This window comes from Opisthocomus hoazin, chromosome 2 (genome assembly GCF_030867145.1).
Source record: "Opisthocomus hoazin isolate bOpiHoa1 chromosome 2, bOpiHoa1.hap1, whole genome shotgun sequence".
In the NCBI taxonomy this organism is placed as follows: Eukaryota; Metazoa; Chordata; class Aves; order Opisthocomiformes; family Opisthocomidae; genus Opisthocomus; species Opisthocomus hoazin.
The window spans coordinates 43,263,099-43,285,860 of NC_134415.1; the positions used below are offsets into that span (position 1 = coordinate 43,263,099).

The 22,762-nt window shown below is 43.7% G+C and overlaps 1 protein-coding gene across 1 annotated transcript in view; it reads left to right on the top strand.

Annotated features, from left to right (window-relative positions):
• Window positions 1–22,762, top strand: part of LOC142364595 (uncharacterized) — a 142,434-nt gene that overhangs the window by 31,457 nt on the left and 88,215 nt on the right. The window contains exons 6-7 of the mRNA XM_075444420.1: window positions 13,395–13,471; window positions 17,441–17,543. Coding sequence (XP_075300535.1) covers window positions 13,395–13,471; window positions 17,441–17,464 — 101 coding nt within the window. The 3' untranslated portion in view covers window positions 17,465–17,543. The remainder of the gene's footprint in view (window positions 1–13,394; window positions 13,472–17,440; window positions 17,544–22,762) is intronic.

Consider the following 22,762-nt stretch of genomic DNA (forward strand, 5'->3'; position numbering starts at 1 on the left):
GACCACTCATGCAGCCCACACTTCCTGAGCTTCCCTAGGAGGATATTATGGGAGACAGTGTCGAAAGCCTTGCTGAAGTCTAGGTAGACAACATCCACGGCTCTCCCTTCATCTACCCAGCCAGTCATGTCATCGTAGAAATCTATTAGATTGGTCAGGCATGATTTCCCCTTGGTGAATCCATGCTGACTACTCCTGATAACCTTCTTTTCTTCCACTTGCTTGATGATGGCCTCCAGGATAAGCTGCTCCATCACCTTTCCCAGGATGGAGGTGAGGATGACCAGCCTGTAGTTCCCTGGGTCCTCCTTCTTGCCCTTTTTGAAGATTGGAGTGACATTGGCCTTTCTCCAGTCCTCGGGCACCTCTCTTGTCCTCCAGGACCTCTCAAAGATGATGGAGAGTGGCTCAGCAATGACATCCGCCAGCTCTCTTAGCACTCGTGGGTGCATTCCAGTGGGGCCCATGGATTTGTGGACGTCCAGATCGCTTAAGCGATCCCTCACACAGTCCTCCTCGACCAAGGGAAAGTCATCCTCTCTGTGGGCTTCTTCTCTTACCTCCGGTGCCTGGGATTCCTGAGGGCCTTTCTTGGCACTGAAGACTGAAGCAAAGAAGGCATTCAGTAGCTCTGCCTTCTCCGCATCCTCCGTCACCAGGACACCCGCCTCATTCAGCAGCGGCCCCACATTGTCCCTAGCCTTCCTTTTGCTGCTGATGTAGTTGAAGAAGCCCTTCTTGTTGTTTTTGACATCCCTTGCCAGCTTCAATTCCAGGTGGGCCTTGGCCTTCCTCGTCACATCCCTGCATGCTCTCACCACATTTCTGTACTCTTCCCAAGTGGCCTGCCCCTCTTTCCACATTCCATGGACCTTTCTCTTCTGCCTGATCTCTGCTAGAAGCTCCTTGTTTAACCATGCAGGTCTCCTGCCTCCTTTGCTCGATTTCTTTCTCAGGGGGATGCATTGCTCCTGTGCATGGAAGAAGTGTCATTTAAAGAGCGACCAGCACTCATGGACCCCCTGCCTTCGAGAGCCCTGGCCCACGGGATTCCTCCCAGTAGCTCCTTGAAGAGGCCAAAGTCAGCCCTCCTGAGGTCCAAGGTTTTGATCCTGCTTATCGCCCTGCTTCCTCCACGCAGGATCCTGAACTCGACCATTTCATGATCACTGCAGCCGAGTCTACCTCCAGCCTTCACATCCTCCACCAGTCCCTCCTTGTTTGTTAACACAAGGTCCAGCAGCGCGCCTTTCCTTGTTGGTTCTTCCACCACTTGCATCAGAAAGTTATCATCGATGCTCTGTAGGAACCTCCTGGATTGCGCCTGCCTAGCTGTATGGTCTTCCCACCTGATGTCAGGGTGGTTCAAGTCCCCCATGAGAACCAGGGCCTGTGACTGTGAGGTGTCTATTTCTCTGGGATGAAAAGGGTCGTCAGATTCTGGTGGATCTGTCCCCCGCATTCCCTGTGTTGAGTTAGGGGTTTCGTCGTACGTAGGACTACATATTTCAGAAGACTGCAGCTCGGTCTGTTCCTGCTTTTGCGAGAACGGAGGAGGGGCAGCCGATGCTTGTAAGATAGTTTCTGTGGGTTTTAGAGCATTTAAAGCTGTATACACTGTTTTCCAAGTTGTAATGATTTCGTCAGGGACTTCGAGCTGCAAGTCCTTTTTTGTCTGCAGTTCCTCCCCCAACTTTGCCCACAACGAGCTATCATACGAACCTGAGGAAGGGTACCATGAGCAATAGTCTCTTATCCAAACTAACAATTTAACCGACGTTGTAACTGATACTGCAAACCCGTGTTCTTTCAAAATTCTCTGTAAAATCTCTTGATGGAGCTTTTGCTCCTTTGTAGCTGGCTCTCCCATCTTATAAATCCGCAGCTGCTCACCTCGGTCGTTCCAGTGAAGGGTGATGTCTCCTCTTGTGTGTGCACACGTGTGCATATGTCTCTCCTCTTGGTCCCAGCTGCGGTTCACCACCGGTAATAATCTCCAACTCTGAATACCTTCATGTCCGAATATCTTCATGTCCGAATACCCACGTTCGGGCTCCATTTGTGGTGAATGATTTCATGGACCCCAGTCTTGTGCTCGATCAGAATCATTTTGTTGCTCAAGTGAATACCTTATATACTAATAAAACAGTTACTAGAGCCAATCAGTTTTGGATTTGTGGCTTTGCGAATGCCAGTTCACGGTTGCTGTTTTCCAGGGTCTTTTACAGCTGGATGTGTGAAAACGGCTTCTCTCATGAGAAGAGAGAAGGGAGACACAGGATGCCCTGATCCTTCAGGTCACGAGACGGTGCTGTTCTGTCTCAAATTACTTGGTTTCCCACAACTCTGAAGATGACAGCAGAATTATGTCCTTTTTAGGACTAACTACATAACTATAAACAAGCATGAAATGTATGGAAAAAGCATACTTTTGCTGGGAACTATTACTTGGATTGTAACAGTTAACTTGTAATATTGTTGTCCTGCGTAATATTACAACCACAGAAAAAACCTGTTAATTTTTCCCAGGGTGCTACATGAAAAAAGGCAAAATCTGAATAGAAAACCATGTGTGTTGTATTATATTCTGTCTATAATAACCATTAATTTCTTGCATTTTAAGAAAGAAGCTAATTTTTTTTTCACTTAAAGCATTTACTCAAGAATTTCAAAGGAAATGATTGCAGTTAGGTGGCAAAATCTCCTAGAGTCCTTTGAAAGTCCACAATTTGCTTTGAAGTGTAGAAGAGGCAGGCCCTCCTACTCTCTTTTTGGATACTTAGCTTTAGGAAGCAGGTGCCAAAAGCAACAGGAGGTGGGAGTGCTTGGTCTCTTGATGGAGAACTTCATCTCGTTGCGAGTAGAGTCTGAAGTCCAGTCCAAAGGCCACAGAAGTTAATGGAATGATCTGATCGCTGCTGTTTTCAGTGGGAATTGAGTTAGGCTGTAGGAGATCCAAAACGGTGTGGTGGCATTTAGCCATGACATTCTCATTAATGATGATAGGAACTGAACTGTTATAACCCTGTCTAACATGGAGCACTCGCACTTTTCCATATTAAGATTGACTTTGTAATGAAGGGATTTAGATACTTTTTCACTGCATAAACCTCAATTCTGATTGGCATCCCAGTATTGAAATGCTAGAGAATTTGCAAGCATCCCCTTTGGTTTGATGAAGTATTTAAGGAAAACTCCCAAGTCTGGACCTGCTCATCAGACTGTTTTGCTTGTTTGTTTGCTTGATCTGATGGAGTAGAGAGCTTTGGCAGGGGCCATGTCCCTGCGTTAGCACTGGGGTGTGGGAGTGTGTTGTCAGGCTTGGAGCTTGGCATGCCTGACGTCAGCCACTGCCGCAGGACTGCGGGCACTGCCAGGGCGTGCTGATGGCAGCTCTCTGCTTGCGCCTGTTGCGCTGCCGGTTAGAAACTTAATTAGGAAGAACTACCTGTCCGTCTTGCGCTCCTGTCTTTTTTTCTCTTCCATGTACAACACGCATACATTTGTGTCCAAACAGATATGTGTGAAACTAGGCTGACTGAAAAAAAAAAAATCTGGTCGTTTTTTGTGGTGACAGTTTTTGTCACGCTTCTTTGTTTGATTTGTTTTTTCACCATAAAAGTACTTAGATAACAATTTCGACTTCAATGACTTCTTGCTTTCACCCAGCATGGTTCTAAAGCAAATGGACTACTTTATTTCCTCAAGTCTGCTAAAATTAGACCTGTACTTCAGCATGATTCATTTCCCAAGAAGCTTTGTGCGTTATAGCTAAAAATGAGCACCATTGCATATATCGATTTCATTGCCATGTGCTAGATTTCTGTGCAGCTCACAGGTCTGTTGGCCTGGAAAACAATTCAAGTTTCTTTTGGAGTTGCTTCTCAGGTGATCAAACACACAAAAATAACAAAGCAAAAAACCAAAACAAAACCCCAAACCCGTTCCTCTCCTCACTCTTCTTCAAACGTGTTCGTGGGAGGAAAATAACCAAACCGAGACTTGTGTAGCCTTTCCGTTTTCTGTAAAACATATCTACCATGAGACAATCCCAGCTGGAGATTGAGTCCTAAAACTATGAAATGTGATGGTGCAAATACAAACTGATCCTAATGAAAACTGCGTTTCAAAACTTTGCGGAGAACAAGCTGGGACTTGGTTAGGTTGAGTCCAAGTCTGTAACACTTCTCTAAAGCAAAGGTAAAATCACCACATACGTGTTCCGTATCCTGCATTTGTAGATTGTTTTTACACCATGGTATAATCTGAGCCTAAACGCTTTCTGATTATTTTACCTGGACATTTTTTTGTGTCCTTGTAGAAAATACTTGGGTTTTATTAAAAAACCAGCACCCAACAACAGTAAAAAACCCTCAAAGCCAGAAGCTGATATAAAGATTTCTTGGTGTTTGACTCACAAATGTTGTTTTGAGGGCAAAGACTTCTTTCCGTGAACAAATCTGAACATTTCTGCATAAGGGTGATGTTTTGCATGTGGTACATAGGGGAAAACTCCATTTTCTGCTAGAAGTAGAAAGCTACTTTGGTGTCTAGTCACCTTAATTTAAAATAGGCGAGCTGAACAGATGAGTTCTCAAATTACAGTTAAATTAACACTAGTTTTGGAAGTGTCAGCTTAATCAATGAGTGAAAAATAGTGAAGAGAAAATACCATGTGTTTTGTAAAAAGCTGAAGTAAAAATACAATCACTTTTCTGGATGCTTACTGATAAAAACAAGGTAGCTGACACTACAGATTAATTGTAAGCTTGTATTTCAGGCCGCGTAATGTTGAACCTTCCTAAGAAGCTTATGAAATAATGTTTGTTTATCTTAGGATTATTGATTTGATAGAAATAACTAGAAGAAGGGTAAACACAGAAAAATTGGGTGATAGAAACTTGCACGTTTTGTCCTTAACAAGGTCTTAAAGAATTTCCTTTCCACCCTTTGGTCCCTAGGAAGCTCAGGACTGCGAGAAAACTGGGGTGACTTAGCAAAAGCTTGTGCTTCCTTCTGGCTGTCGTGCTATGCGTATTAAAGCCGTTGGACGGACTTATGTCCCACAGGTCAGCGAGAACCTGGACTCTTCCTCTCTCTTCAGTAGCCACAGGCTGAAGGAGGGGCTGTTTTGAGTCAAGTAGGCTGTCCTAGGTATGTCTTTGTGGACAGTCACCAAACGCTGTCTTCGTAGATTCCAGAAACATTGTCACTTTTTGTGTCTGAAAGTGCCTTTAATAAACAATAGTAGAATTTATTGAGGAATTAAACTGTGTGTTATATTTTACCTGTATCCATTTTTGTGCAACTCAGTGGCATCTAATTGCTTTAATGTTTTTGTGATCAAGTGACACTCAAATGGCAATATATTTTTACAACTCTTCAGAGAGCTTTTTGCACGCCTACACGGTACTCTCCATTTCATTGTCTGAGCTCTTAAGTCACTGTTCAGGCAATTATGCTGGACTCCTCTAAAGAAAGAGTCCAGGTTTTGTACCAAGTTAAAGGTTAGTTGTCTTTTATACATCAGAAATCATTTTTCCATAGACAGCATTCTCGTCTTAAAAAGTAAGAGAGGATAATTTCTTGGGAAAACAAGTGATGAAATATTTAATTGATTAGTATTTTGTAGTTGCTTCAAAACCAAAGTCATAAAATTAATGAAGACAGTAAGAGAAGCATAAACTAGGGAATATGAATGCTAACTGGAATTATCAGGATTAAGAAGGAGCTTGAAGAAGTAGCCAAAAACTTGAAAGCCAATATTAAGAAATTACTTACATTTAACAGGCCTATAACAGCCAGAGAATGACATGTGCAACAAATTCATGTGAGGGTATGGCTACGATGAAGAGACCACTGGCGACTGTAATAAACCTGCAGAGCCACGGAGTGGTCTGAGGGCTGCTTTCATTGAGACTGGTAATCTGAGCAGCATGTGCATGGAGGAGTAAGCATGAAGGTGATGTCCCTTTTAGTTCACTGGAGGTGTGTCATTCAAAGGAGATAACGGGGCTGATACTGGAATAACTGATGATGAGGTCACTTCTATTTAATAACTGAATTTTGGTGTAGGGCAGTGATTTTCGCTAATAAGGTTGTGTCTTGGGTTTTACCTTCATTAATGTTGAAATAGTCTTACCCCTGCCTACCTTTTCTTTCTGCTTCTTATCACTTTACCTGACTAATCTGCTTTTCAAACCTGCCTCAGGTATTAAATACATACTGCAGTTACCAAATTCCCATTTTCTCAGGGACTGCCTGATGAGATGTGACGTGGCGGGGAGAGGGAGACCCTTGAAGCAGGTCAGGCAGTAGGTGCTGGGGATGGAGTGTTGGTATTTCAGATGCTGTTGCATACCACAGGCGTGAGTCACAGCAGCGGTTGAATCCTCCCTGTTATCAAAGCAATAAAAACCGTAAACAATACATCTGTAACAGACTTTAAGAGATTATTTTTTTTGAGACGGGGAAAAATCTGTCGCAATGTGAACTAATGAACTCTGTTTATAGTATGTTCCGTGTTTTGAGTGGTTGTTGAACTGTACAGCCCTTGTTTCCTCCAGATGTTTTTGTCATTCCTTCTACGTTATGATCCTAAGAGCAGTTACTGTAAGAAGACATCATTTTTGTTTAAAACTGTGTCAGACAGATTGATCTAGGTTTGTTTCTTTTTGCTTCTGTGATAAATTACTGTGGTGTGGTACAAGAATCAATGATGTGGTGTAATGAACCCAGTGATTGCTGTGATTGCTGCATGTGCTCGTGAAAATCGTGCAACACCTCAAGATGTATCACAGATGGTTTTATTCAAAGTTAACAGCTAGAATCCATATGTGGATTTAGTGAATCAGTGTGACAAGGAGAAAAGTGAAGGGAAATTGTGTGCTGATGGAATGAGATTGTACTTCGCAGATCCTAGCGGCTGACCCTGTCACTTGCAAGATTGCCCTAGAAAGTGGAAAGAAAAGAAACTCTGGGACCCTGAGCTCAGCCAAAATGTTTTCTTGTGTGAACTGCAGTACTTTGAGCACCACACATAGTGCTTACATGCTCTTCTGCTGCATTGTGCAAGGCACAAGCCCTTGGTTTCCAGACAAGTGGTGGAATAACTGCCCAATTTTCACTCATTTTTGATATAATTTGATTGCTTGAAGCTCTTTGAAAGGAGACAGCAGAGAGTCAGGTAGCGGGAACAAGGGACTCCCATTTGTGCAGGCAGCGGTCAGGCTGCTGCCGCGTCTCTGCTGTGTCTGGTTTGCACTGACAGAGCGTTACCTGTCGCAACACGGCGTGCAGCGTCTGCTCGTTAGCCCGATACACATTCCTTTGCCACAGCAAAAATGTCGGCGAGATGTTAGTTCAGTAGGACGTACCTCTGCATTTCCTTTTCTACAGAACAAATACTGCTAATATTTTAATGGCTCTGACGCTGAAATTATTAGCCTGCTATAAACTTAGAAGACCCTTTAGACAAAAAGAGTTATTCAGGGCCGTGTAACTGTAGAAGCATATCTGAATTAGCTCAATATTTTGGAACGGCATGATGTATTGAGACAAATTTTTAATTGAGTTGAAGATAGTTATTTTCAAACTCCTGGGCAGGAATGAGTCTCTGGAAGCCTGAGGTGCATTTATTACAAGCTCTTTAAGGGACTTGTCTAATTCTAGGCTGTAGTGAAAAAAGAGTAAATTATTGATGAGTGGGCAGTGCAAGTCCCTCTCCATAGTCTTCTGGTCAAATTAATATAATTGATACACCACAAACTAGCCATCACTTTTTCGTGTTTATGTCACTGCCATAGCATTTGCCTGTAAGACAAAATGCAGTCACTAGAATGTGGCTGTACTGTATGGTCACCCCTACAAAATGGGAAAAGGATTCTAAAAAGCCTCCACCTTTTTGGCTTCATATTCCTCTCTAAAGTCTCTAGCTGTATAGCACATGCAGAGAAGAAGTATGAAAGGCGGGAGCAGAAGGGCTGTGCTGATGCGGCAGACAGCTCGGCTTTGCATTTAGACAGTGCAGCAAGCAAGGATGGTAAAAGATGTAAAAAGCTGGTTTGGTTTAGAGGATTGGCTGTCATCTGCAAAGCGTCAAAACCCCGTGTTGGTATCAGTATGATAAAGATACCGAGCTCCCGTCCTCCTTCCTGACTTGGCTCATTGTCAGTACGAGGGAGGAACAGGGGAAACTTTCTCAGATTAAGAGTAGCAAAGTCCTGGAATTCAATCCAACCCCATAAAACAAGCTCTCCCAGGTACTGTGCGTGCAGGGACCCAACACACTGGGTCTGAGCGATCATGCACCAGAAGCCTGTCTGCTGAACAGAAGTGATTAATGCAAGAAGTTAGCTGATTTGGCAATTAGACGGTGATCGTACTGGTCTCATCCGAGGAAGCGTTACTGTTGTGCTACCATTCCTGCTTCACAAGGCTGAATCAGTTTGTGTTGTTCAAACTACTGGCGAAGTGTTGCAATCTACTCAAACTGTAGAACAGACTGAAATCTTCAGAAACTATGTAATTAATATTATTCCTAATGCATCACTACATTTGATGGAGTTAGCTTCCTGTGATATAGCCAAAGGAAAAAGTGTTTTGACATTAGGTTCTTGAAACCCTAAGACTTGGAGTAGAGCTTGACATGTGAAAAGCAATTAGAGTGTGATTCATTAATCTTGCACTGAACAGTGGACAGCTCATGGCTGGATAGAATTAAAAATAGAGGGAAGAAATTACATGCTTAATGGGTTATCATTGTATGCGGTGTCGCTCCTGCTGTCACACTTTTCTAGAAGACTTTAATATTCGTGGTAAACAAACTGGAAACTTTTCTAATCCTGCAGTAGCATAGGTAACACTTCTTTCAGTCCAGGAAAAATTTTTGATGGCAAAATGTTCCCTTTCTTGCTGTTAGGGATTTTAGATTTTTATTTTATATTTTAATCTGCTGTATGGATTATCAAGAGAGAATTAAAATGATGTGGAAAAAGCAAACTGCCTTCAGCAACTCAGATTAGCTAGAATATTGATTTGTTTTCCCTCCCTGTTTCTGGATGGTGTGTCAGAAGAAATCACTAGCCAGAAGCAAGTCATGAAAAATGTAGCAAGATGGGGTGGTATTTCACTGATGTTGGTCATGGGTGTAGAAAAATGGTACTTCTGCTCTGGGGGTGGAAGCATTCTTGTCATTTTGTGTGTTTGTTTGCTTTGTCGATGCTGTTTGGGTGTTCTAACAACGCCTGTTTTGCTTTGTGAACAAATACTGCTGTGGTGTATTGTACATCAGATAAACCTGAACTTCAAATGGATGTCACCGTGCTTTGTCATTAGCATCATCAAAATATGCTATCAGTTGACAAAGAAGCATGGACTGATGGCTGACATTCCCCACAAGAATGGTTTGAAGCCTGAAAATTCTGTGGCAGTGCAAAGTCTCTGCTAATTTTTTTCACCATTTCTCTTTGGCTAAGCCCAACTTGGTCAAGAGTGAGCCATGTTCTACTCTTAAGTACGCTGTCCAGTGCCTCGACAGACATAAACTGGGAAGTTACACGCCACCCAGGAGGCTTCAACTGATCTGGATACTGAAGTGTCTTTTCAGACTTGCAGTAACATGCTGGAATCTGCCTGAGTGCAGTCTCTGCTGTTGTTACACTGAACGCTTCCCTTTTGCCAGAACTCTGGTTATGCAAAGCAGAATTGTTCCAAAGAACAAAAGTGGGCAAACAAACTGATGGACGATGATTAATGGTGTAGCAAATTTCTCAAACACAAACAGAGAATTACCTGCAGTCACTGTGATCACTGGTGTACTTTGTATACTAATGAGATCAAAGGGACAGTTCTTGCAGCCGTGAGAACCAAATTAATGGGTCAAAATCCTTGTGTCTGAGATGGCATGGAGCTGTGTAATTTTAAAAATTACTGTTTAGCGGGGGTAAAGGCAAGACTTAAAGAAAATAAGAGCAGAGAGAAGAATAAAGCACATCCTTTAAAGGATGCATTCAGAAAAGCAGGAGTATTTTTGGTCTGTATTTGCACACCACAGTCACCGCGGAAAACCAGCTCAGAATAAGAACAGTAACAGCAGCAGAAGCAATAATGTTCAGGGCCTTCATAATATATTTTAAAAACTGAAACTCCCAAACCAAAAAGCAGAATTACAAAACAGCGAGAAAGCCTGAGGGTTAATTGGATTACGGATTAGAGTGATAGGATTAGTGGCTGCGCCTTCTGAACAGAGTCACCCCTAAGGAAGCAGGGCGATAAGCAAGATCAAAACCTTGGACCTAAGGAGGGCTAACTTTGGCCTCTTCAAGGAGCTACTGGGAGGAATCCCGTGGCCAGGGCTGTCAAAGGCAGGAGGGTCCAAGAGTGCTGGTCGCTCTTTAAACGTCACTTCCTCCATGCTCAGGAGCGGTGCATGCCCCTGAGAAAGAAATCGAGCAAAGGAGGCAGGAGACCTGCATGGTTAAACAAGGACCTTCTAGCAGAGCTCAGGTGGAAGGGAAAGGTCCATGGAAAGTGGAAAGAGGGGCAGACCACTTGGGAAGAGTACAGGAATGTGGTCAGAGCATGCAGGGATGCGACGAGGAAGGCCCAAGCCCACCTGGAATTGAAGCTGGCAAGGGATGTCAAAAACAACAAGAAGGGCTTCTTCAACTACATCAGCAGCAAAAGGAAGGCTAGGGACAATGTGGGGCTGCTGCTGAATGAGGCGAGTGTCCTGGTGACGGAGGATACAGAGAAGGCAAAGCTACTGAATGCCTTCTTTGCTTCAGTCTTCAGTGCCAAGGCAGGCCCTCAGGAATCCCAGGCCCTGGAGGTAAGAGAAGAAGCCCACAGAGAGGATGACTTTCCCTTGGTCGAGGAGGACTGTGTGAGGGATCGCTTAAGCGATCTGGACGTCCACAAATCCATGGGCCCCGATGGAATGCACCCACGAGTGCTGAGAGAGCTGGTGGATGTCATTGTTGAGCCACTCTCCATCATCTTTGAGAGGTCCTGGAGGACAGGAGAGGTGCCCGAGGACTGGAGAAAGGCCAATGTCACTCCAATCTTCAAAAAGGGCAAGAAAGAGGACGCAGGGAACTACAGGCCGGTCAGCCTCACCTCCATCCCGGGAAAGGTGATGGAGCAGCTTATCCTGGAGGTCATCATCAAGCGAGTGGAAGAAAAGAAGGTTATCAGGAGTAGTCCGCATGTAGTCAGCGCTGAGTCTAGTTGGAGGCCGGTAACTAGTGGTATTCCCCAGGGGTCAGTACTGGGCCCAGTCTTGTTCAACTTCTTCACCAGTGACCTGGATGAAGAGTTAGAGTGTACCCTCAGCAAGTTTGCTGACGACACCAAACTGGGAGGAGTGGTAGATACACCAGAAGGCTGTGCTGCCATTCAGCGTGACCTGGACAGGCTCGAAAGTTGGGCAGAGAGGAACCTGATGAGGTTCAATAAAGCCAAATGCAGGGTCCTGCACCTGGGGAGGAACAACCCCATGCATCAGTACAGGCTTGGGGTGGACCTGCTGGAGAGCAGCTCTGCGGAGAGGGACCTGGGTGTCCTGGTGGACGACAGGTTAACCATGAGCCAGCAGTGTGCCCTGGCTGCCAAGAAGGCCAATGGTATTCTGGGGTGCATTAGGAGGAGTGTGGCCAGCAGGTCGAGGGAGGTTCTCCTTCCCCTCTGCACTGCCCTGGTGAGGCCTCATCTGGAGTACTGTGTCCAGTTCTGGGCTCCCCACTTCAAGAAAGATGAAGAGCTACTGGAGAGAGTCCAGCGGAGGGCTACAAGGATGGTGAGGGGACTGGAACATCTGCCCTATGAGGAGAGGCTGAGGGAGCTGGGCTTGTTCAGCCTGAAGAAGAGAAGGCTGCGAGGGGACCTTATATATACTTACAAATATCTGAAGGGTGGGTGTCAGGAGGATGGGGCCAAGCTCTTTTCAGTAGTGCCCAGAGACAGGACGAGGGGCAATGGGCACAAACTGAAGCAGAGGAAGTTCCGTCTGAACATGAGGAAGAACTTCTTCCCTCTGAGGGTGACGGAGCACTGGAACAGGCTGCCCAGGAAGGCTGTGGAGTCTCCTTCTCTGGAGATATTCAAGACCCGCCTGGACAAGGTCCTGTTCAGCCTGCTGTAGGCGACCCTGCTTCGGCAGGAGGGTTGGACTAGATGACCCACAGAGGTCCCTTCCAGCTCGTGTCATTCTGTGATTCTGTGAAAAGATTTTAGACGTAATACTCCATTGATTCTGTTGCTGGGAAAACTGAAATTTTACAGTGCTACTGATGTAACCGATAAAAAATAATTAAAATACTCCTCCTTCTAAAGCCAAGCTTGCTTTTGCATTACGAGAAGCAAAATGTTCTATTTTAATTATTTCACTAGTGTACTTCATGCTCTAATGTCTAGGAAGTGTCTGATGACCTGAGCCTGTGAAGTGCCAGTCAGCGTTGGCTGGTGATGAAGGTGCTGGGCTCTGTGGTGGTCTTGCCAGAAGAGGTGGAAAGTGTATTTTTGTCCAGAAAGTAGCGTAAAGCCCTGCAGTATTTCCAGGTCTCCCGCAGCTGACATGGGTGTGGGCTGAAGTTTGGGGAGTTAGAAAGGAGAGAGAGATGCAATACCCAGCGGTTGTCACCAGGAGGGAAATCCAGCTCGGTCCTTGCAGCATGTGCATTCCTCCCCAGAGCTGCTGGCTGATGCCTGTCCTTAGCAAGTAAACAGCTTGGAGCCTGCCAGCGCTGTGCTGTTTCGTGACTAAAAAATACTGTGGCTCCATCTGATGGAATGCAGGTGAAACACTGGTAGCGCTAGTGGCAGAATAAACTGGGAAAAAGTAGACCAAAAGTCAGCCTGAGAAAGTGACTGTTCCTGCCCTCATTCTCTTTGCAGAGCCGTTATCCACACGTAACCCACCCCGTTTCAGCATCTAGCTCGAGACAGAAACTGAAGAAGAATATTAGCACAATACTTCTGGGGGAAAAAAGTTTCATAAACGGCTCGGAGATAGCGATTTAAACTGTAATGGAACATTTGATGTCAAGATCTTCACTGTATTCATTTTCAGTTCTTGGTGTACTCCTGGCATAGAAGGGAACAGTAGTAGACCGCTGGTTCTTGAGTTGCGTGTGCTGTTTGTCTCTGTTGTAAGAGCTTGAGGAGTAATTACATTGCAACAGCCATTCGTTTCAGGGAGCTGAATTCTCTGAAGGCTGCTGTCACTTCCTAGGCACGCTAGGTCATGGAAAGCAGAACGTCTTGACTTTTGACGTCTTGACTTTTCTTGCAGTTTTTTGCATATAATAAATGTTTTCTGCTTTACTTTTGTTTCAACTTTGTATTTTAAGCTTCTTGAAAAATAAAATATTGTACTTGCTTCTCTTCTCTTGCAGGAAAGCATTTTGCAGAAGACAAACTTCCACTGATGCTACCAATGGAACAATCCCGACCTTCAGAACAAAGTTTTACAGTAAGTTGTATACCCATCACAGTGGTCTCAGAGGGGAATACGGCTGGGGTGAAACAGTTAATGATGGGGTTTATTAGTGAAGTGAATATTTATGTGAGATAATCTTAGGGAATTTACTGGATACAGGTGTTTACTGTTTTGGGTTTTTTTTTCTTGAATATTCGATCTATTCTAAATAATTGAATATAGCAAACCAAAATTCAGAATTCAGATCTCCGTTGTAAGGAAACAGTTCTGCAAGTTTGAAAAGTACTTCCTTGAATACTACACTAAGTTCTTACACCATCCTACTGGCATCATTTTAATCAGTTTTTTCTCTGAAGAAAGGGTGATAAGAAAACAGTAAGTTTTTTTGGGGGAAAGGGGGGAGAGGGGAGTGCTAGTGTTAATCTCACATAGTTAAAGCATTTTTTTTGATCTCTTGAAGAAATAAGTAACAGTTAATGCTTATTTAGCATTTAATAGCCCTATGACTATCAAGAACTTAAAGATCTACTTATGTGTATTGACACTACTAATGACTGAATATTGATGCGTTCATCATGAAAAAAATCAACCCTGAGAAAATACCTTCTCCACTCCAAATGTGCTTTAAAAGTGTTTTTAAATAAATAGTTTCCCAGTGAGGACTATTATTCTACTCTATAGTAGCTGGAGGAAAAAAAAAACCCACAACTGTTTTTGTGCCTAATGGGGCAGAGCGAGGGGGTCTTGCATATTTTGACAACAACTTTCTGTGCTTTCAGATACACAGCTCTCAGGTGAAATTAATTTTAACTCAATTTAGGGGGGGGATATTCCAGGGTTTTTTTTTTTTGTCAGCTACAGTAATCTTGTGTGACTTGTCACTTTCTAGGTAGCAGTCCTTATTCTCAAAACTTTCTATAAAAAAGTATTTAGGCAAGAAACTGCTTGCACATCTATCAGCATAAAATGAGATCTTTATTTCTATTATTATTAATAAAATAAAATATAATGATATTTTAAAATAGGTAGATACAATTTCAGTCATTTTAAGGTAATCTTTTTGAGTACTGGAAATTAACCCAGTTGGACTTTGCCCAAGAAGAAGAAACTGACACTTCCTGGATTTAGTGATTTTTTTTTTTTTTTAAATGCCCATTTTTAAACCTCAGAATAGAGCAGTTCTGTGAGTCTACTCAGGCTACACCCTTTATCACACAGGGCTTATAGTAGGGATCTACAATTTCAAAAAGCCAGCTGGGTAGCACTGCTGCCTTGCCAGAGGTTGCTGCTGAAGATGCCATCAGCGCAGCAGTAATTATCCTCAGGGTTTTGTGTGGCCTTTCAGAAGCGTCCCAATTAGTGATGCTTCAGCCTGAGAAGGGTGAAGCTCTGTTCTGGGGAACGAGCGCGCTGCCAGGCAGTAGGAAGCTGTTTGTCTCTCGTGGTCGGTTACAGACTTCCTGAGGTAACGGAGATCCTTATCAAATGTCTGAAGTCTTCACCCAACGCCACCTTGGTGTGCTTGGGAAAGGAAAAATGGAACTTGTAGCTTCTAAATTTGCTCTTTGTTCTGAGACGAATTGTCTCTGATATGAAACTCCGGACATCAAGCATGCGTGCAGAGACCAGATTCAGGAAGCAATCAAGAGAGTCATTTGTGGAGATATCTCTGAAGGTATCTACTAATTTTTCAGCTGTGATTAAAAATCAGACACAAAGCTGAGCTCCTTAATAAATGGGATTAAAAGTGGTATAGATGATAGTATTATAATAATGTTATAAAAAGTATGCCTGCCCTAGGATGGCTATATTCAGTTCAGGCCTCTCCATCTCAAAACTGGTCAAGAGATGTAAAAGACATTTAGAGATATGAATCAGGGCTCTGCTTGACACACAGAGATGGAATAATATTGTCTGACTGACAAAGTTATCACCTCTGTCTGTCTGTAGTGCCGACTGTGCGCGGACAGCTCAGATGCTCGCGAATCAGCCAACTGACAACACAGGCGGCAGTTTAAAGTAGACCATTAGCTTTGCTGACCTGTAACTTCCCCGCTTGTCAGTGAGATCTTTCCGACTGATTAGGAGCGTATGAAACTGCCGTGTGAAGCAAGATCGTTGCTTTATTTTTTGATGAAGACTCCTTGCTTTATAAGGAGCGGCACAAGTGACAAGTGAAGAAGAGCATGGCACAAATACGGGTGGTAGTGAAGACAGCGAGATGCAAGCGCGGATGTTACCCCTTCTGACCAAAGGAAAAGTGCGGATGGCCTGGTGACCTGGAAGGGTGGCTGTTGTGGGGAGAGGGAAGGAAACGCCTTGCCCTACAGAAGCAACCACAGAAGATGACATGGAAAGCAAAAGAAGAACTTGTTGATCATCAGTATTTTGGGTGCCCAGGGAGATTCAGAATAAAAGATTAGAAATATAGGTAAAAAGCAACAAAAATAACTTCAGTCATTAAGTTAATAAGCTGCTTGATTTTAAAAGTACTGTAACGTGATACAGAGTCTTGGAAGAGGCGTGTCTTTGCTTTCAGAGTATAAGCAATTGATCATTCCCTACAAGGAAGGAAGAAGTCCCCTCACCCCTAAGGAGTTGTGTTGTGTTGTAACTTGCGGTAAAAGGCATTGTCTGAATGAAGGAAGAGAATGCAAAGCATCCAAAGTCCTGTTCAGTGTGACAAATCACAATGAGTAAAGGTCAACGTATGAACAAGTGATTTTCCACTCTTGTTGTCCTTCTCAGTTGAGAACATTAAACATCTCTGTTTGTCACTCTTATCTCAAAAAACCCCACAAAACCATGAAGCATACACAATGCAAACAGTTTAATTCGGTTATTCTAATAACAGAATGAAGAAAAATATGCATGAATAGAGCCAAAGAAGCTGTTGGGAGATCCAGTACATAGTTAGAAAGCAGCTGGAGAAGTAGCTAGATGTCAAGTGAAAGCATAACCGAAAAGGAAGAATGAAGAATATGCCCCAGTTTAACTCCATCTTGCACAGTTTCAAAGGCCATTCCAAAACAGCTCAGGAAGGCTTGTGCTTAATATTAGACTAGAACTGAAACCATCTCGTTACTGAACCTTGTAGAGGCCGAGGTGACCCTGGTTCACTGAAGAAGTTACTTGCATTGGGATTTCAGTCCGGATGAGCAGTAAATTCACCATCCTTCTGGACCTTCTGTACTGCTGCTCAGGACATGGATGGGGTCTTACCTATGAGGGGACAGTGTGGAAGGAGGAAAATCTGCTTCTACCAATTTGTTGTTTTTGATTTTAACAGTCTTTGTGTCCTGGGTTCGGCCAGGACAGGGTTAATTTTCACCAGCATCCAGGAAGGGACACAGCCGGGCGGGCTGACCCCACCTGGCCAAACAGAGCAGGGTATTCCATACCATGTGCCGTCATGCTGGGTTCCGGTGGGGGGGAGCAGACGGCGGGAACTCAGTTGCGGCTCAGGAGCACGCAGTGGCGGCGGGTGGTGAGAGTGGCTCTGTCTGTTCCTGCTGTTTGTGTTGTGTATTCTCCTTATCAGTATCATTGTTGTTCCTGTTCCCTTTGTTTGCTGTTCTGTTAAACTGCCCTTATCCCGACCAACCAGTTTCTGCCTGTTTCTTTCTATTCTCCTCCGCACCCCGGCGGAGGGAGGGGCGGCCGCGTGGCGCTTTAGTTGCTGGCCGCAGCCAAACTATAACACTGTGTTAATGGTGCATTGTCTACCAACCTGTTACCAGCTCGTTGCTCCAGTTCACAGACTAGATTTCCCAAATTCTCCATCAATTTCTTGCATTACTGCCTGGGAAGTTAATGTGGCCCGAAGGAATACCCCTTATATACAAAGCCAACAATTTACTGTTAGCTTAATTGAAGTCTTAACAGTCTAATCAAAGAGTTATTGTTGCGATGAAGCTAACGCTGAAAGTTCACTTTATGTATGATTAAAGCTGATAGATGACTTCTTTACCCCTTTCTCTGATGTTATGCTCCTCTTTTCAGTGCCCCTGTGACTCCGGCGGTTGATGGTTTTAGCCGGGGACTGGAGAGCTACAGTGAGTTGCCAGCGTCCGATGTCCTTTGCCAGAGGTGTGTCCTGCTGGTGGTGAGTGTTTCCTACGCTGCCTTTTTGGGTCCACTGGTGTTAATTGTTACGCAGCTGCTAATGCAGACCTGCTACTTGCTCTTGGTTTGCCGTTCCGTGGTATGTCGGAGTTTACTACATAGTGTGATTTACAGATTTTGGAGACTTGTTCTTTGGTCACTTTGTTACGCCTAAAGCTGGTTTTATGTAGCTCCGGAGTCTGTGTTTCTGTGGTGACCAGTGATGAGTTTTTATAGTGCTGGGGCCCCCAGCATCATCCTGTGGCTGTACTTTCAAGTTATCTGCTGTCATTGCGTGCTTGTAGCCTCGTGTGATGCATTTTATTCTCTGTTATTATTTTCTGTTAGTTCGAGAAGTCTATATATAACACAACTATACAAAGCTAAGCAAAAGCAAGTAACAAAAGAGCTAGACAGCTGTTTGTAGAGACGTGCACCAGCAGGGCGCTGGGGACTGAGCTGCCAAGCTGCTGCGGCTGCCTTTCTGTACCGCTGTTCCTGCTGGTGCTTGGTAGTGCTTCACGAAAAGCGAAGACTGGGAGAGCACGAGGTCACCACTGGGCACTGGCTGGCTTGTATCCAGAGTCTCTTCTGGCTGGGGTGAGATCCAGGGTAGAGACTCATTTGGTGTTGGGATTGTTCTGTTAGAGAGCTGGGAGGAGCCTGCCGGACCGCCTTAGGAGAAGGTTGTTCTTAATGTGGTACCAGCTGGTGATTGTTTCTGGAAAGAAGTACACAGTAAGCCACAGGCTGAAGTACTGTCAGATAATCATAGCTTTTTTTTTATTCTTTTTTCCTCTTTTTGGTTTGTCTAGATTGACTGGCAAGTCATATAGAGAATGCAATTTCTGGTGATATTGCTTATCCTTGTACAACTATTTTTTCCTTAAAAAGAAAAGGAAAAGAAACAAAACTGAATTTACCACAGTTTCTCATGTGTCTTATGCTTTGTATGGTATCACAGCAGGAAGGAAGGTTCTTGGTTTCACAACATTAGCAGCAGTTTCTCGCAGTTGCAAGTAGAATTTAAAAGATTCACGTTTCTTTTCCGCATTATTTTCGTGATGATGGTGGTGAGAAGGCTGTTTTATTTTTAACTCTGCTTCCCACTTCAAATATGCAAGACTTAAAGGTTTTTATCATAGCATTTTATTTTGTATTTGCTGTGAGGTACGTGGCCACTGTGGGAAACAGAAATGTGAATTCTAATGTTAATTTGTGACTTACAACTCATTTTTATGAAAACAGAGATGTCCTGGATGTCTAGGAAAAGGGGGAAGAAGGAGATAAAGGAAAGGGGGGAAAAGAAGTAAGTCCTTTGAATTTTTCACCCTGTTTTGGTCAGTCACGTATAAGCTGTTAGCTATGCTGGTGCGTTTCGTGTTTGTGCCTTGCCTTTGAGTGGTAAGGAAGCTTCTCCTTTTGGCTTGCCCTACTTAAACATGTTTGGATTGTGAGGAGATGTCTTTGTGATAATACTTTGCTTTATGGCAATAAGATCATTATATTTTGATGTTGCTGCAGTAAAATTAGGGGGTATGATGAAGTTAAGTGTAGAAAATGCTAACAAAGCAGCATAAAAAGGTCATTAAAAACTGTCTTAATAGACAATTTACTGGAAACTCAGGGAGTGGGAGAAGCAGTGGAAATATGTTTTCCTTTTTGTTTATGTGATTTAATTTCTCAAAACTTTATTATATTTCTAACAGCAGCAAACCCCATGCCTTTTACAGAATTAATTATTCCTAAGAACCTCCCTCAAAACAAACTAAAATGTGAAAAATCCTTGATTGCAGTTCAGCCTAGAGGAACCAAGAAAAGCTGAAATCTTGTGCGTGTTCCCTGTGTGGATCCCACTATCTGAGAATGACAACTTTACACATTTCATCCATCCTTCCTAAACTGCATTTGTGATACACGCAATTAAAAAAAGAAAAGGGGGGGAGCTAGTTAAAAAAGTTTTGTGTATCTGACATCTGGCAATCAGATCTGCTGTAACAAAATTCAGATTTCAAACTAAACTCCATGTTAAGCAAACTGAATTTTTCATTGAATTTTATCCGAAGTATTGAAAGATTATATCCATTCAAGTATCTGTAATTCAGGTAGCAAGTTCTAATCCTGCTGGTGGTGGTGAGGTGTGTTGCGTGGTTTGGAATTCTGTGCTTTGAGCTGCCACGTGGTGAGGATAAACTCCTGCACATCTTCATATGTTTGCGTCACATCTGGGTAAAGAGCAAGAAATACAGAGAAAGGAAGAGGAGAGGAGAGAAAATGTAACTCCCCGCCTGATCCTCTTCGTGTTTTCAGTTTGGGAGCTGTAGCACCGAGTGGATCAAACTGAATAACGGGTTCTCCCTGCCAACCCCAGGAAGCAGACCAGCGTTGGCAGGCGCTGCGGCAGGGGGTACCGCTCTTCTCCGGCAGCGCAGGAAGGCGTCCCGGGTTCGTCCGGTGCAGGGTGCGGGGTGCCCGGCCGTGGTGCTCGCGGCTGGCAGGGGAACCTGGCACTGGGCAGGCGGGCATCCGGCAGAGAGGGAGGTGCGCCGTGCGTCCCCCACACTTGGGTGTTCCCTTTGTCAGTGTTGCTGCTGGTGCTTTTCTCATCCTCTGCTGCTCTGTTAAGCTGTCCTTGTCCCAGCCCCAGCGTTCTGCCATGTTCTTCCAGCTCTCCTCCCCATCCCAGCAGGGCGGGAGGAGCGGGAGGGCAGCAACGGGGTTCTGTGCCGCCGGCTGGGTCTGCAGCACGGCAGAGGCTTTCTAGCCGGGAAAGCGTGAAAATGAACTTTAAATGGTCACCCTTGGAAAAAAAGACAGGAGATGAACAGCTAGAACAGCCCTCCAACAACATTTTGCTTGTCAGACCCGCCAGTGCCATGGCCACTGTGTACCTGCGCAGTGAAACGATGCCAGATAAAATTCAGGTTTACTCGGTTGATAGCCGAGTTGTGCCTGGGCATTAGGGTTTCTGCTTGGATCCGGGGAAAGGGAGAACCTGCAGGTTCCTAACACAACTAATTGAGAACAGCTACAATGTTTCCAGATATGGATACATTGTTTTCTTCCTTGTTTGTTTTGGTGTGGGTCCTTACCGGACCTCAGAGATTGAACCTATTTGTTCCACAGCAAGTGCTTTTAGAAAGTGATAGAGGGAGAATGTGAATGATATTAACAAATACGCTAGGCACCATAGTCTCCTTCAGTGTATTCCCATTGTCTGATATTTAGAGAGACTTTCCTAAAGGATTTAATCCACCTTTTGGTGAAATCTGGTTACCCATCCTCAGTGTGATACAATGGAACATGGAGCAAAACGTGTGGAGTCCGGGGTTGAAATTTGGGGTTCTGTCTCCACGTTTATTGATCCTTCCCCTCCTACATTTCTTCCTTGTTTGCTCTTGTCTCATCTGATTCTGTGAGATAATTCTGGGAACATTTCTATCTTCAAACTGGGAGCAGGCACCGTGTGGCCTGCTCAGCTGACACTTCTGTCTGAATAATTAAAGTGACTGTCCATTAAAGGTTTGCAGCCGCATGACACATTTCCCAGTTGTGACAGTCAATCCTTTAGGAGGTCAGCTCAACGTTTCCTGCATTTACTTTTCTGTAAATTAACATCTGGCCATGAAAAAGGTATTGCTATCAGAACTCAGCTGAGATACTGTAATATGCTAGTGATGATTGAAAGTACTGCATGCCAGTATAAAAAGAAGTTTCCAGGAAAATAGATTTTCACATCTCTATCCCAAATCAGTATCTTCTTAAATTTCTTGGCACTGATTTAGCAATGAGGAGAAGACAGGGCAGTGGCATCTGACTTTCTGAAATGGTCACGGGCTTTCTTCCAATTGCAACAAAACAAAAATTTTGAGACTTAAAAAATGAAATCTATTTTTACCATTGCAAAAATTAAGTTTAGTATAGTTTGAGGAGGCTCTTAGAACATTTTATATGAAGTTGTTTGGGGGCAAAACACTAATTATGAACACTCTTTTTGATGTTATCGTCTGAGATGTTGGTCACAATGGAAAGCAGAAATGCTCCCTCTCCCAGAGGAGAGAAAGTAGAGAAAACAGTGTACCTTTTTTGTAATTTCTGCAATGGAGCCTTGGTTATGATGATACTCAGCTCGTTTCTAGGGACTATCCACTAAAGATCCTCAGTGTCACATAACACTAGAGCTCCTGGAAACGTAAAATGGGTAGCAGTAGCTTATTAGTAAGAGAGGGAATAAACAAATAAATAATCCAGTGATACTCCTGTGAGCAGCTTCTTGCAGCAGACATCCTGAAGCAGAGGTATTAGTTAGCTAATTGTTTTTTTCTTTATTTCTTTGACTGTTATAAGGCTACATATGGTAAATGGTTCGTGGCTGTGCTGCTTATATCCGTATCTGTTGACAGAACTCGGAATGCATTATTTCATTTTGGAAACTGATTGAAAATATGGAGAGTAGTGCCCCAGGGCTCCTGGCCATGGTGGTGTTGCAGAAGGGGAGGCTGTAAGGGGTTCCTATGGGTGTATATAATCTCTTTGGTATAATTCCTGTGGATTCTTGGTGGTGTGCGTTTTCCATTCATCTTTAGAAACACTCATGCGTTCACTCCACTTTCAAATTTGGGTTTAACTTAGTTGGTTGTTTTGTAGATCTCTTGTTTCTTCTGTCACCTGTGGCTAAAGGTTTCATTGATACCTAGTAAATGAGATATTTGCAATTGTCTGTCTTGCACCTTTTTTTTCTTCAAAGCCTTTTTTTCCATTCATTCTCATATCTCAGTCGTGTTCTAGGTATGTATATAAGTACGCATTCAGGTGCAAATTTACCTTTTGCTTTGCAGAGCTCTGTTTCTTTACAGTGTATGTTCTTGGCCAGCCATTCTCTCATATTTTGAATTTCTGTTGTATCAGCCAAGCTTTTTCAGAGCACAGTGTTATCTCCACCACCCCTTTGTATCTCAGTTAATTGCTGCATCTATCAGAGAGTGTTACCTACCTTAAGGCTGGATTCTCTGAATATTGCTTAATGGAAGGGAACTTTCTTTTGCATGGGACTTTTACCGTAGACTGGGTTGAAATCCAACGTGTTCTTTCCCTATGTGCACTGGAAATGGAAACATTTTAGAGCATCTTTGCTTCTCCTTGAAAGGAGGAGAATATCGCAGTGGTTACACCCCCTTGCTTGGCATATGGAGTGTTATGGCTGCTTTGTTAATTATTCTG